General features: G+C 37.9%; 1 protein-coding gene across 5 annotated transcripts in view; it reads left to right on the top strand.

Annotated features, from left to right (window-relative positions):
• tnrc18 (trinucleotide repeat containing 18) overlaps positions 1 to 15,495 on the top strand; it is a 50,578-nt gene that overhangs the window by 1,791 nt on the left and 33,292 nt on the right. For 4 of the 5 annotated variants that reach the window (XM_077734018.1, XM_077734015.1, XM_077734017.1 and 1 more), the window contains exons 2-3: positions 1,318 to 1,660; positions 14,500 to 14,640. In XM_077734018.1, the coding sequence (XP_077590144.1) occupies positions 1,462 to 1,660; positions 14,500 to 14,640 (340 nt within the window). In that variant the 5' untranslated portion in view covers positions 1,318 to 1,461. Of the gene's footprint in view, positions 1 to 28; positions 441 to 1,317; positions 1,661 to 14,499; positions 14,641 to 15,495 lie in introns of those variants that run through there. The other variant, XM_077734016.1, reaches the window with a different exon arrangement.

The following is a 15,495-nucleotide window of genomic DNA, read 5'->3' as shown; positions in this document are numbered from 1 at the left end:
TACAACAACTCTTGCAGTTCTTCGCTTATTTTCACGCGATAGTTTGGCTTTTTTATTCGGGCGCGGATGTTGTTGCTGGTTCTCCGTGGGGTGAAATCATGACTTTTAAAAACAGCCAGTTTACAAGCGAGTTTAACAGTGAATGATTGCAAACTTTGAAACGTGGATCTTATGTGGTGGTTCTCTGCCCCCGAGCACGCGGATCACGACCCCCCCAAGATCAGCTTTGGAAATGGGGTGCATCAATGGTAGGAAACGCGTTGAAGAAAGCAGAACCCAAGTCTGCATTTTTGAGAAGCTGCGTGGAAGCAGTTTTGCCCGCCTGGATATCACGAGTCATTGCTGCAATGTTTGCTTGCAACATTCGAAGGTTTAAGTCCACTTTCGCCCAGTTTTTTCCCCTTGTAAACACGTCGTGTTTAGTCATATTATGTTTAGAGGTGACTTTTCCTTATTGAGGTTTGTTTAGATCCATTCTACACTATTTAAAATAGCCCATAAAGTATCAATTGCCCACAGTGTATTTTAAATAGTACTATATATTGCAGATCTAAGCCTTTCACTTTTTTCCTCCGATAATTGATGGGAAATTGATTTAAAAACGCCGCGCTCGCACACAGAAAGCTGATTTACAATGTAGGTCAAACTCCTATGAAGATATCGACTCCAATAATATACACCAAAAGACGTCGTTTGATGGTAAAAAGAGATGTTATTGACTGTAAAGTAGTTCATACACGATTGCTCCTAAAATTGCGGGGAACAAAACGCCACATCGGTTCTTGTTAACGATGGTTGCCTGTTAACTTTTATTTTTTAACACGCTTGGAATGCGCATTTACGTTATACAGTATAAGGTTGAGTTAAAGTGTTACTTTTGGTTGAAACGGCGAAGCCGATTTATATGAAAATGCATGGGAGTATGAATTGCCGTATAATGATAGGCGTTTATGTTCCATGGTTGCGCGGAGCAAGTGACCGGTGCGTGCTGATCGTGTTTCCCGGGAAAAGAACCCCGGTATCGGCTGACTGCTGGCTGCGCATCGGGGGGTTGGAACATCTTTTATGTTTAAAATATGAACCACAATGTTGCTGTTGGAACTAAAATCGTATTTAAATGATCAACTTCGGGGTCCGATCGTATAATAGCCAGACAGGAATTCGTTTTAAATGTGTTTTTCCGAACTGCGTCATTGCACGTATGCGCCGCTCGATCGCTAAAATAATATTAAAAAATACATCGACGACTCGATCTCTTAAGAAAAAATGAAATTTTGCGTTACTGTATATGAAATAATAATTTTCTTTGTTTCTCAGGTCAGCAGAAATGGCTGAAAATGAGCATGAATCTCCCGGACAACTAAAGATATTATTATTGTTATAGCCAAAAACTGGCTTTCGGGGAATAATTCGCTTTTCCGAAAGGACAATTTCTTATCCTAACTTTCGGAGTTGTGGATAATGGATGGCAGAGATTTTGGAGCTCCCCGATCCGTCCACGTTCCTCCCCCGTTGTTGTCGGGGCTTGTCGTGGAGCCTCACCGACTCGGAGCTGGAGGAGCAGCCGGGAGGATCCCTCCTTCCCCCGGCCACTTGGCAGCGAGTCACCCGCCACCTCTCCACTCTGGAAAATTTTTACCATCGGCCCTTAACCTGCACAGTGAGTAACATATACAATGATTCACTGTTTTTTTTATGCAATCACTATTGCCGTTAAATATTCTTCAAAACATTAATTATTAACTTGAAAGGCATTGTGTATGTGTCACTTGGCATGCTTGTTCATTAATCGATTAAACAAATATTTTCCACTGGTTATAGATAAGAAAAATACTCTATACTATTTTTGATATTACATAAATAAACAACCTCAAAATGAACACTTTCAGAGGCTTTGATGTTGATAGATGCACATTTGTGTGTGTTTTAGAGACAAAATTAACACTCTTAAATCTGTTTGAACTGGGTGGGTGGCAGTGAAGAACATCACTCCTACTTCAAATGGATTAGACGTCTATCACAGCCAAATGCAGCTAATAATGAAATGAAAAAGCAAAAATATCTTCCCTTTACATCAAAAGTACTGTAATTTTTAGACTATAAACTGCCACATTTTAAACTAAGGGATGTGACAATACATTGCTTGATATTTTGATATACTTTGCATCCCAATAGGCTCTCTGTAGAATCCTGCTAAAAGTCAAACTGTCCTTTTTTTCCTCAAAATGATGTCACTGTTTAACTAAGGAACTAACAGGTTGCTACCAAACATTTCCACTAGGTCAACGTTTTCTACTAGAGTCGTTCGTGTCTGTTAACTCATTTGCTGCCACTGCACGTCCAGTTCATTATCAATGGCAGGGAATGAATGAATTTAGATTGATGTGTCCAAGAATGTTGCAGTAATACCGTTTTATCTAGATTGATAATTGTTGTATCACCATTCTGTAGAAAAATCATTTTTATGACTTACAGTGCAAATTAAATCGGGAGGTACCCAGGTGTTCCCACTACTACTAACTCTGCGGTGCATGTATTTGTGGAGTTTTACAGGTCAATTGAGCAGTTTTGGTGCAAATTTGCCATTGGGCAATATATATGTACTCTATAATCCTGAACAGTTAATGCATGACCAAGTAGTTGTCTTGTAAAAACTTGGTGGTTGCGGCTTAAAATCAGGCTCGCCGCTTCTCGTTTACTCGGAAAATCAAATCTAATTTATCCCAGGAAAACACATTTTTGGTGACCTGCGGTAGTGCAAAAGCATAAACATTAGAATGTATCTTTGAAATAAAAATTTCTTATCTGTATATGGAATTTCAGGCTCAGTATTTTTGTTAATTTTGACAATCCTAAAGGTTTATGGTATAATGTGGGAAATGGGACCAGATGTCAACATGTTTTATGAACAGCAGTGACTATAAAAATGATAACAATAATAAAAAGCTGGGACAAGTTTGCGATATGAATGTAAGGCTTATGGTGGAGTATTCCCACGGTTTTGGTGGGCAACACATGAGTGGAAAAGTACAAGTACTTGGACCAAACAGAAGCGCACCAGTAGGCAGGTCAGAGCGCAGTACTGTTGGATTGCATGTGAACCATTAAACCGCTGTTCATGATCCAAATCTCGCTAGTGTGTGTTTGTCAGAACTTGAATGCTCAACGTGTGATGTTGCAGCAATGTGATACTTAGACTGCCAACTGCCGACAAGATTGCAATATTTAGTATCGTGGCAATGCATCCTTACAGATGGGGGGGGACTCACCTTCTTGATATTTCCTCTCTGTCAATTTATTTAGTTATTTGTGCTGAGAATCCTATACAGACATACCTCTACTTACGAATTAATTGGTTCCAGAACGTTTTTCGTAACTTGAAAAATTCGTAAGTAGAGGTGTACTTTATATGAAACCTATATTTCAATGATCTTTAAAAAAAAATCGTAACCTGAAAAATTGTACCTAAATGCATTCATAAGTAGAGGTATTGAGAAGTCCTAATGACTAAATGTTTTAACACCTATGTTGGATAAAGGGACTTTGCTGTAACCCGTTTAAGCAACCTGCATGCGTTGTTCTAACGGATTAGTGAGTGTTTTTGCATTATTTCACCAGTCAGTAGATCAAATGGAGTGTTTGTTATTCCCCCTGAGCTAGTGATTTACCTTCTAGTTCCACAGCTCTGTCATGTCTGTTCATGCTATTAGTAATGGAAGTTTTTTTTAATGTGTGTGCATAGTCTTGCGGTCAACCAGGGGAACGTCAGTTGCCTCTAGGTTCTAAACATACCTTGTATGGAGTAAAGGTTACAGCTGCGGTTATTTATTTATTTTTATTTTTTTGAAAATGGATAGTCTGACAAATACTGTCATTGTGTTGCAGCCACCCTGAAGCCATGTAGCTGCAGACAGATATACGATTACAGTTTCTCTGGTTTCTGTTCAAGGGTAAACCCCAAGAGCTACTAATGTTTCAGATGAGCACCATTCTTCGATCTTATTGTCATATGTGGTTTGTGTGTAGTTTGTGTCACATGGAGTGTTATGTATGATGAAACCTAGGAGGGGAATAATATTTTTTTACACTAGTTGATTTCTTCATTGTTTGAATTTGAGGGGAACATGTAAATGAGGAAGAAGTGGTATTGTTTTTTATGTGTACTGACAGTACCAATCAGATACATCAGCAATGTATCAAAGAGGAAAGAAAAGGGCATTCAAAATTTTTACATTTCAGACATTATTACTATCACATGATGCAATTTTACTTTCAGATTCTAACAACCACCAGCATAACATTCTCCTACTACAAACATGTATTTCTCCTTCTGCTGTTTCAGTTTGTGTTGTGTATTACAAAAGATTTGTTGTGTTAATTTTGCCAATGTTTGGGTACAAATTGATTAGTCTACTTTGCTGTTCCTAAAAAAAATCTGCAAAAACACAATCTTTTACACCTCATTTCTCAGGAATTTAGTGAGGTATTGTGAGTTGTTGCATAACAATGTTTCCATTTGACTTGCTTAGCTTTGAAAATGGCTATACGTTATCTTGCATCATGTGTTACATGTCCAGGTGTATTCACAAGGATGGCTTTAAATTGACACTGAACCAATCCCTTACCTAGTTCATGCTGGCAGTAACGGGATACTTCTTCTTTTTTCCCCCCTGTCTTTTCTTCTTTTTTTTTAATCCCTGCTCACACACGGACCCACTCACATGCTGACTCTTCCCCTCTGCACAACTGCCTGCCTACATACCACCGTATGAAACAGGTCGTTTGGCTTTACGGCTTCTCTTCAATATATAATCCCCACAGATTACATCAACTAAACAGGATTGAGATACCAATTTTGCTTGCAATAACAAAAAACCCTGGCTCTGTGACATGACAGTTATTTGATATTTGGTAATGATTGCACTGTTACACTTTTAATTACACTCGACTGTTTAAATCCAGAACTCAAACACATATTGAGCAATTAAACAATCACAGACAGTGCTTTGATTATATGAAATTAAATGTGTTTTTTTGGCTCCCATGAAATAGCAAATTGGATTATCACACCCATATCTCACATGTCTTCCTTAACGAAGGCTGTCAAAAGTACCAAGACATGTCCAAGTATTGACACTGAAATGTCATATCTGCATGGTGTCTTTGATTACTAAAGTCTCGATACTCGGTTATTTTTATTTTTTTACACCACCAGAAATGTGTTGTCAAGGGTTAAATTTAATTTTGTGCAACTTTAATAGTGACTCTTCCTCCCACTTTAAATGAATTGGATTGGTAGACAATGAGTACATTTTGGGTTCCTTCCTTTTTTATTTCTTCTTTTGTCATTATGTGTACATTTTAGATAATTTCCAGTGGATTTTAGGACATTTTTATTGCCAATTCTTAATAATTTTGAGGCAAAAAGAGAAAGACTGTTTATTTGGTAAAAAAAAAGAATGAGCATTGGTGAGAGAACCCTGAAAAAGTTCATGTTTAAGTTTTTTTTTTTTTGTGCATTTCTTATTAAAAATGCCATAAGAGTATTTTTTTAGTATAGCCATAGTATATTTGCATAGAACTAGCAATGCCTCAACATGCAGTGCTAGGTTTGAAAGCGTTATGCATTGATTGCCATTGGTGCTAGAAGTCTAATCCATGTCTAATCAAATGGGTGTTCAAACAAATGTACATTTTCTGTCAACTCCTCCAGCTGAAATGGATTGGATAGCTATCATTGGGGTTTGCATTCATGTTGAAGTGGAAATAGTAAAAAGTATTATTTTGAGTATTGATATAGTGTTGAAGAGTTTTTAGTATCACACTACCTGGAACAATTGGCAAGCATCCATTTTTTTTTGTCCATGCCGCTATTCGGAAAGGGAAACCAAGTTGTTCGAAGTCATAAAAAAGCTGGGCCGTCACCCCCTGTGCAGTGCCCTTCTACAGTGCCAAGAGCGATATGTAATGTTTAACGCCTGACACTCATTTCTCCCTTCCCCTTGAAAGTAATTGTTACTGTACCACAAGTATTTATACACACCAGATGCTGGTGTTGATGTCGCCCGCGTTTAATTATCTGTTTTCCTAGTTGATAAGTGGCTGCATAAAAGCACGTCCAGTTGTGGTAAGGTCTCGCTTTACTGATGTTATGTTTAGAACACATAGACAAGATAAATACCTTTTTTGTTATTTTTGGTATTTACCAGATTCCGCTGAAACATATGTGATCAGTCTTAGTTCTGACCATATGATTGGAGCACATCCCTAGTATGATGTACTGAGTTATGACATTACTATTCCCCTGTTTTGCTCTTTTTGTTTTGAAAATGAACATATATCACCCACTGATCTAGCTCATGCTGGTAGTTTAATGTCTTTGTATAATGGGGCTACTTTTTAATTTTTTTTATTTTTTTATTTCAATTTCTACCTGACACGATTAGGCTTCTTTGGCCCATTTGTGATCCTTAGTTTTCCATTTGAATTACTATCTAACAGTAAGAAACTTTACATCTATCCTTTTTGAGTTGGAGTTGTTTTTTTTGTGGGTACACATTTTTTTTCTGTCTACTAGAGGTCTGATGAAGCCTCTCGTCACCAGATTGAAGCCATCTGGCCTGCTACCTCCCCTGTGCATGTAGAGCAGCAGATGTAGGACCTACACAAATGTAACTACACTGATGATTGAGACAAGGCTAGAAATATCTCTTTTCACCCTTACAATTAAAGCTGGAGAAATCTGAAGGCTACTGGTGTGCTAACAATTAACAAGTCACTAAAAATGCCCCTTTCTCATCCATTTGCAGTGGGTGGGCCGGTCATTTGCTGCCATCCTCCTCCTTCAAATGGTTTGGGCATCTAGTGCTAAACCTATTTAAGTAGTTTTTAATGTATTTTATAGAGCCCCGTGATTATATGTCAATCATCGTGGACAGCAGCGAAGTACTTAATACGAAATACTCACTCGTGCTGCATTTCCCAGAAAGTAGGATTTGCTTTTTCCTTCTAAACAGCCGCTGTAGAGACGGTGCACAACATCGCTAGTGAGCAATAACTGTTGTCGGTATAAATTCCAGATGGAAACACCAACTGGGTGTCAGTTAACTTTTTGTGGTGTTAAAACATTGTCTATTACAACGAATGATTGTCAGCTAACTCTCTGTTGTGTTAAACCAATCGTCAGTTACGACCGATGATTAATTTTAACTATAACTACACAGAATTTTTAGGAGTAGCTTTTAGAACAAACACATACTTAACAGGAATTAGGAGTATGATGCTATTAAAAAGTTCAATCGATATCAATACTCAAAAATAATTGACACCATTTTCCAGTACCATTGACACCACTAGTCGTTTTAACAGTCAAAAATTTAGAAAACATATTTTAGATTCAAAATGAACTAGACAATTTCCACTGTTATTGAGATCCAATAAGTTAAAAAAAATGCCCAAAATCCTCCATTTCTATCAAGAACAACTGGGGTTTTATACATTATCGTATTTGAATACACCATTTCAATCTTGATACTTCTATACTTTGACCACTATGAGGCTGTTCTGCAGCTCTGCACAGTGATCAATGAGACTGGTACTGGCACCAATGAGAGCCTTTGAACAAAGTAAATAAGAAGACTCAATTGGCAGTACATTCCCAAAGTGTGAAGCACCATTTCTTTCCCCACTGCATTACATTTAAGGATTTGTTTGTGCGGGAATAGGAGCATGTGATTGTGCTTATTGCTGCTTGGGCCAGGGGTTTTCCCCTGGGACAAGATGCACAGAGATTTATTCTGACCTCAACATAGTCGTATACAGTCAGATGAATATAGTAGCCCTTCAAATGCTCTTTCTGAGTCACATGCACTTACATATGCACAGCGAGCTATCCAAGTGCAAGTATAATTTATGCGGCTCGTAGGGCAGGTCCGTGTTGTTTCAGCCAATACCAATTTGTCTTCCACGGTGCTTGGATAGCGTCTGTTCACGTTAATATTAATGTAGTGACTAGTGAGTGTGTTTTTATGTGAGCAAGGCACAGTCCTGCATGTGTTTGCCTGTGCTTGTGTGTGTGTGTGTGTGTGTGTGTGCACGCAAGACGAAGGAGGACACGTCCCCTCTCAGATAAATTGAATCTTTCAGGAAAGAAAACAGGCTCTTTAAGAGAAAGCGCAAGGCACCCACCGCTGGCTTGCTACAATAAACCTGTCAGAGGTAGACAAACGGCACACAAGCATACCTAGCACACACAGCTGTCAAACATGAGAGTGATGAACCCATGTTTGCACAAATTTGCGCGTGTGTGTGAGCATGCACGCAACCCTTGGTCCATACACAAGTGAACATGCTGTAGCATGTTGTAATACCCAGTGTATTAGCTAAGTTGCCCCTAGAACCTTGCCTTGAATTCAGACAAACTAAGGTCACATGAAGCGGAATGTCTTGTCCTTTTTGCTTTCTTTCCCGGGCTTTGATGGTCTTCTTACAAAAGCTTACATATTTGTAGTAAGACTCTAGAATTAAAGTAATCTGGTGTGGTGGAAGCATCAGAAAATGAAAAAAATGTTTATCCGGCACGCTGATCCCTCCTTTGTTTAATTAACAATTGACTGTCATCCTCATGTTCTGAGATGTTAATTATATGTCAACAGTACAAAACTGGAAAATTCAGTTTCTCCTACAAGGGTAACCCAGATAAGTTTAGGTCATTATGATGATGATAATGATCATTTCAATAGATTAGACTGGTTTAAATGCTACATTTTCAGAGTAAAGTTCAACTTTGGGGGGTAGATCTGACAACATGACTAAATTAAAAAATAAAATCACAAAATGTACTGAAATGTATACTATTTTTTTAATGTTCTCTCTTGAAGGAAAAACATTTCAATGCTATGCATGCCAATTAAGATTGCAGGTATGGATAGACGAACAAAATGAAAAAAAGTAAATAGCTTGTTTTATGATCAGTAATTAACTAGATTTTGCCTAGCAATTAAGAAAAATGAAATATATGCGGTGGTTAATAGATATAAATATGCCAAGATGTCTCTTATTTATATTACAGTGGTACCTCTACATAAAAAATGCATTGGTTCCAGAACTTGTTTTGCAACTTTTGTAAGTTACAGCAGTACTTTATATGTAATTTCTATCCACAGACTTAAAAAAAAAAATACTAACCAAAATTTAAGAATGTTCCAATTTTGTATGAAAGATGTGGAAAACACCCCAAAATTAGAGAAATAATTTATTCATGTAGTTTAATTTTTTTCCACATTTTTTGAGCATCTGTATGAGGTTAAAAATGTTAGTCTTGTGATCACAGCAATCTGGATTACCACCACCTGCAGGATGGGAGTGTAAGACTATTATCGCCTCGCATCTGGTGTTTTTTTCACAGCAAGTATTCAGACAGGCATGAGCCTGAGATGATTGATTGGCCATGGCACAGACTTGCACACTACTAACTAGCTTTGTTTGCAAAGAATGTGGTGTAGATATTTGAGATACCAAGACTGTCTTGTCGCTGACATGCCAACTTTTTTTTTAAAATTCCAAACAATAAATTGGACAATTGTCTGTGCTGTGGTTTTAAATCTTTGTATCAAAGAGCAGAAAATGGCAGCATGTCATAAATCAAAACACAATAGCTGCGTGATATTTTCAGTAATGCTGCTCGATGCTTACTTTGTCTGTGTCGTAAATCTACATCCGCCTTCTCTTGTTCAATGGAAAGAAATGCTTCTTGTGGCAGTTAACAGTGGCAATCTGGTGCACCACTTTGGCAAACACATTTTATAGATTGTATATTTTTAAATAAAAAACAAAAATCAATCAATGCCCCCCCATGCCTTCGACTACTAATGAATAAAAGCAGAATGTGTGTAGGACTTTAGTGTGTCTGCATAGACGGGTCGACGTTTCCCCGCTCCTGTTAAATAAAACAACAAGAAAAACTGATTAGTGTTTGTTTTAAGGCTCTCCTTTATTTGTACTCATAATTTTCTCACCTCAAGTCTAATTAGCTGATTGTGCAGTTGGCCATGGCAATATTTCCCCCCGTGAATGTATTTCTAGTAAACCAGTTTATTTAAGATCTGAATGTATAGTCTCAGACGATGGTGGGAGTCAAAGAATTTTTCCTTCTAGATCCCTCCTTCCATTAGGGCAGAGTAACCATCATGTGAAGGGAGTGTATTGCATTTTTTTTTTTGGCGGGGAGGGCTCATTAAAGAACGTAAAGACGAAGAAAAGAGGCTTTTGCGAAACCATGGGATGTAATGAGGCTTATAAATTGCAAAACATTTAGAGACAAATTTCCCCTCAAGCTACTTTGGATGTTGTTTCTGGAACGAGGAGAACTAATACCCCCTTCTCTACCCACCCAAAACTGCATGAAGAAATGCAGTACGGGATGGTATTTTTTACGTTTCAATGTGAGCAAAAATATCTAGCAGCACATTAACCAAAAGATATCATGCTTTATTCATCGCTCGATCAGAGGAGGCGTGTCGTGCCAGGACAAATTATGTCCACTTCATCATAAATGTGCCAGCTCAATTGGTCTTGACCAAAATTGAGTTCCTGAAACACAAGAACATCATCATGTTGGAAAAACACAATTTGCCGTAGTTTATATGACATCAACCCCTATCTTTCCCAAGTACAATAGGTTTATGAAGGAGCCTGGTTTTGAAGACATAGAGGGCATTGAGATGGTCTTTCAGAAAGTAGTTGTGGACATGATTAAAAAATAATATTATAATATTTTTTAAATTATTTTTGTAAAGCATTTCATATGGCAAAGAAATCTCAATGTGCTACAACATAATTGCAATATAATAACAATATAAAGAACTGCTGAATAAATAATACTCATGGATATTCTTTATTCATTTTCCTCAAATGTCAGGGGGTGCCGGAGCCTATCTTAGCTAACTGGGATTGGGAAATAGGTGGGAGACACATTAAATTGTGTTTCCAGCCAATTGGAAGGTACAATGAGAGATGTGAGGATGTTTATTACACCATTCGCTGCCCTGTGCGTTAAAAGAAATATTTTTTCTTGGCGATGGTTGTTTGATTTGGCAGAGATTTAGTGGCTTTTCATGGTTTTCTAAGGGAAAATGATTGTGAAATTGGTAAAATTGGAAATCAACTGTTATATATGAATGGTGTTCAACTTTGAAGCTTCTGCTGTTGTCAAAATTTCTCTTGCTGTTGATGCCATTCCCCGCTGAAATGGGGGCAGTCAGTGGTATAGTGGGATTAGTTTCCAGTAGGGTTAACCGACTGAGACAAACTGAAGGTTAATCACACTCCCCTCTTGAAGAGCATTCACTGGAAAAACCACACAGAATGGTTTGCACATGTTGATGATCATAGTTTCCTTAACATCTCACACATGCACACTGCATGTATACTTTTGTGAAACAGACACATGCAAAGATGAAGAGGCTTGACTATAACAGTAATGTGTATGTGTAAGAGTAATGGCGCTGTTGAAATTGTTATTGAAATATGTCTTGGGATACTGGCATTAAGGGTTCTCAAAAATATTGATGGTGAAAATTTGTGTACGGTGACAATATTTGATCGCGAAAATATGGAAACTCTGTTATTTATCTTTTGTGTACAACACTATACCCACAAACGGTTTGTTGCCATGAGGTTAATTTGATTTTGCGCTGCTACTCTTGAAAGAATTGATAATCCAGGATATATTTTTTTAGCATTTTCGTTGTTAACTCATTGGCTACACCGCTGGCTCCATTTTCACTGGTAGGGGCGAATCAACAAATTTGGAAATGAAGATTTTTATAATCTTTAGATGCAGAATTCCATAGGACTGATATACACACATGCACACAATTATCTCTCCCGCCCCCATGTAGAAAGCACCCTTTCCCCTACACACATGGATAGTTTTATCAGTGTAATGGCTATGTGCTGCGTTTGGTTAATGGTTTGGGCGGGGGTAGGGTAGGGTGGGATGGTGGTGGTGGTGGTGGGGCACCTCAGTTGAACACGAAAACCTTTTTCAGCTCTTGAGATTTGTGACTGAGGGAAGCTTAGTTCAAAGGTTCAAAGTTGCTAATGGTCTGATAGTGGTTTGTGGAATGTTCTTAACTCCTTGGCTACTACCATTGTCAACACTAGATGTCCTATCAATTTGAATTGGGAGGTTGGCAGCAAATGAATGAATATTCTTCCGCTGCTACACACCCACAGCAAATGGTCTATTAGTGATAAACTCATTTGATTTCACAGTATAAGGATAAAAAGAGCCACATGATTGCACCTCTGTCATCATCAATGTCAGTGAAAGAGATGAACAAAATCTTCACTGAGCACACATAACGTTTTCAGGCTAGTTTTTATGACAAGGATTATGATTTAAAGGTGGTTTAATTTAAACATTCTTTGAACAGAGCATGATGCAAGTGTCTATAATAAGGTTAGTGTGAGTTAAAAAGACGCAGTGTACAACATCATGATGCAACTGATGTCTGTTTGTTGTTATAATCGAGTTAGGAATGATGTCTGCTGAAACTGAAATAAACCTAATAAAACACAATTATGTTGAGCTCTAAAGGGAGTATGCATTAGATAGATGCAATGAAACACCCCTTTTAAACCCTCTCTGTTATTGTATACATGTTGACCAGCAATTTGTCTGTAATTAGAAATGAATCACCAACTAACTATTCCAAGCCAAAATGCTTCCATCATAGAACTTTTACATTTTTTGTCACATATCTAGTAACATTAAAAATTAGGTGTCACAGCTGCTAATCTGCTATCTATTTTAAATCCAGTTTAATATTATAATAATAATAATACTATTGAGGTGACCCATTGAGAGAGTGGTTAGCGTGTCGAGCTCACAGTTATTAGGTCAAGGGTTCAAACCCACTGTGTGAAGTTTGCATATTCTGCCCAGGCTTGGGTGGGTTTTTCCTCCACCTGGTTGAACACTCAAAACTCCCCTTAGGTGTGTGTGTGAGTGTGATTCATTGTCCGTCTCCTTGTGCGCGCCGATTGGCCGTCCATCAATTCAGGATGTCCCCCCCGCCTGGTGCCCATAGTTGGCTGGGTTAGGCTCCAGCATCCCCCGTGACCCTTGTGAGGATAAGCGGTTCAGAAAATGACTGAATGAATTAATATAATAATATTGTCAATTCTAATTTTGATATTGACAGATATGTTGATATTTACAGCTGGTGGATCTTTGGGCTTTGTTTTGTCAAATTTTTTTCTTTTGAATGTAGTGTTGTGCTATAATAAAAAAATACGACAGGCAATTTTAAATGTCATTATCGATATGTCACATTATGATACATTTTAATTATTTCCTGATAAAAATATACAATTATGACTCCGCCTTCCCCACTAACTTGAATTTTGAATTAACATTAAACTGAGCTGCCACAGCAGTTAAAGTTATTAAGTAATGTTTCAACCTAAAACTTGCATATAACAAGAAGCAACACAGTAGTATACATATGTCTGCTCAATTGTAATGATAACTAATTTTCTATTATTAAACAGGATTAGTTTTGACTTTTAAGACTGCTTTATATTGAATTAGTATAATATCATTAATAATGACAGAATCAATAATGATATTGGAAGAAATTGTGCGCTCTGTCTTCTGTGTGGATTGTTTGTTGCTATTTTCAGTTTTCTTGCATGCATGACTCATACAGTATTTGCTAAGTCTAGAGCTCCTTGAGGCCAATTGATAGCCTCATGTATGGAATCTTATAATTCTAGCTGGTCAGAGAAACTTAGTTGCACGAACAGGGCTTTTTGTGATAATAGCCGTGTAAACTGTAAATACATTTTTATATATTGTGTTAGAGATATATATTGTTAGTGTACAGCAATTCCTAATACTACTCTTTTGAATGAAATGACTTTGGCAACATCAGTAGAGGGGGTGATAAGCTAAAATGATTGTTACACCTAAAAATGTCTGTGAAGCATAAAAACTTGTCGTTGAAATGCAAATCCATGCGGCATAGTTTGGCTCGGCTCAGCTCAACACAAGGTGCCCTTCTGTTAAAAATAAAAATAAAGAAACTTTGTCAGGATGAGTCATGCCAGATTCTCCCATATTTTCTCCTCTTAAAGCTTTCATTCTTAACTTGTGTTATTCGCTCCTTGGCTGCTAAGGACATCCAATTGTATGGCATCCAATCGGCCTTTTGTACTGAATTGAAATGAGTTTATGTCCCGCAGATATCTGATCTTTTTGAAGTGAGAGGGTGGTAACTAAATAATGATCGTTTTATTTTCACTGCCTGTCCCTCCCACGTAAATGTATTGGATGTCTATTGCTGTCAATGACAGTCAATGAGTTCATAATATATATAGGCTATAGCTACCTTTTCAATAAAAAACATTCAGATGGAGTACTGTAATTTACATTGAATGGCTTTTGTAGTCATGGATACTATAGAGACTGACTCTCATCATTCTTATTCCCAGGTGATGCCTTTCCAACAGGAACCAATCCCTTCCTCGCTGGTTATCCATGCCCCTCCCCCTTGACCTCTGACCCTGCATACAGATCAGCCAATCCCAGTGGTTTGCCGATGGCTCAGCTCTGGGCATCACACGCTCACGAAGGTAAATGCATGCTATTGAGTCCATCAATTGCCCCAATAAAAGACACAAATGGCACAGCGTCGTCGAGATGCTGCTGTTAGTCGGCACCTGCAATTTGACCCCTAAGGTCTTCTCTTCTTTCTCCCCGTCTCATCACTTCCACCAGTGGGATTCCTTTTTTTTATTGGTCTTTGTCCGCTTGTAGTGCTGCTCTTGGCCTTGTCCTAAATGTGTCTCACTTCTTTCCTTCAGTCAGCAACACCCACTTTCACCTGCCACATCTTTTTGTAATTGTTATCTTTTTTGTTCTTTTTCATTTAAATCCACATGCCTAACATGCTCTCTAACTCTCTCTTTCTGTCCCACTTTAAAACTCTTTTCCTTTTCTCTCACTTTCACTGACCTAGCTTTTTAACACACCCGTGCATGTCTTTGTCCTCTGTCCTCTATTTTTTTTCAACTAAGTGATTGAATGTGTGCCCTCTTTACGTGTCTGCTGTTCTCCTACTGGCATGAGTGAATTTATTCAATGAGGAAAATCTTGTAATGCACAAGGGAAAATCTACAGAAGGACAAATAGATCACAATCTGGCTTTGAAATCTTTGAGTGCGATCTGCCTCACGCCATAGTAGTGCTGTTTGCTATAACGGCCATAAGTCACCAATGCACACAAGGCAATTAAAAATAACAACAATAAAATTCACGCAGAATTCATGTTTCATTTATCATTAAAGCCATTTTACCAACTTTTACATTCGCCATTCCTAAAGCATTCTATTGTGGCATATCAACATTGTGATAGATTTTTCTTCATTTCCTTCGCACATCACTACTTTGTTGTGCTAAGTAATGTGTTTTCCCCACTTCATCGTCCT

Source organism: Stigmatopora nigra, chromosome 15 (assembly GCF_051989575.1).
Source record: "Stigmatopora nigra isolate UIUO_SnigA chromosome 15, RoL_Snig_1.1, whole genome shotgun sequence".
Taxonomy (NCBI): domain Eukaryota; kingdom Metazoa; phylum Chordata; class Actinopteri; order Syngnathiformes; family Syngnathidae; genus Stigmatopora; species Stigmatopora nigra.
Note: the sequence above shows the minus strand (reverse complement) of the source record. Positions and strands in the feature narration are given on the sequence as shown.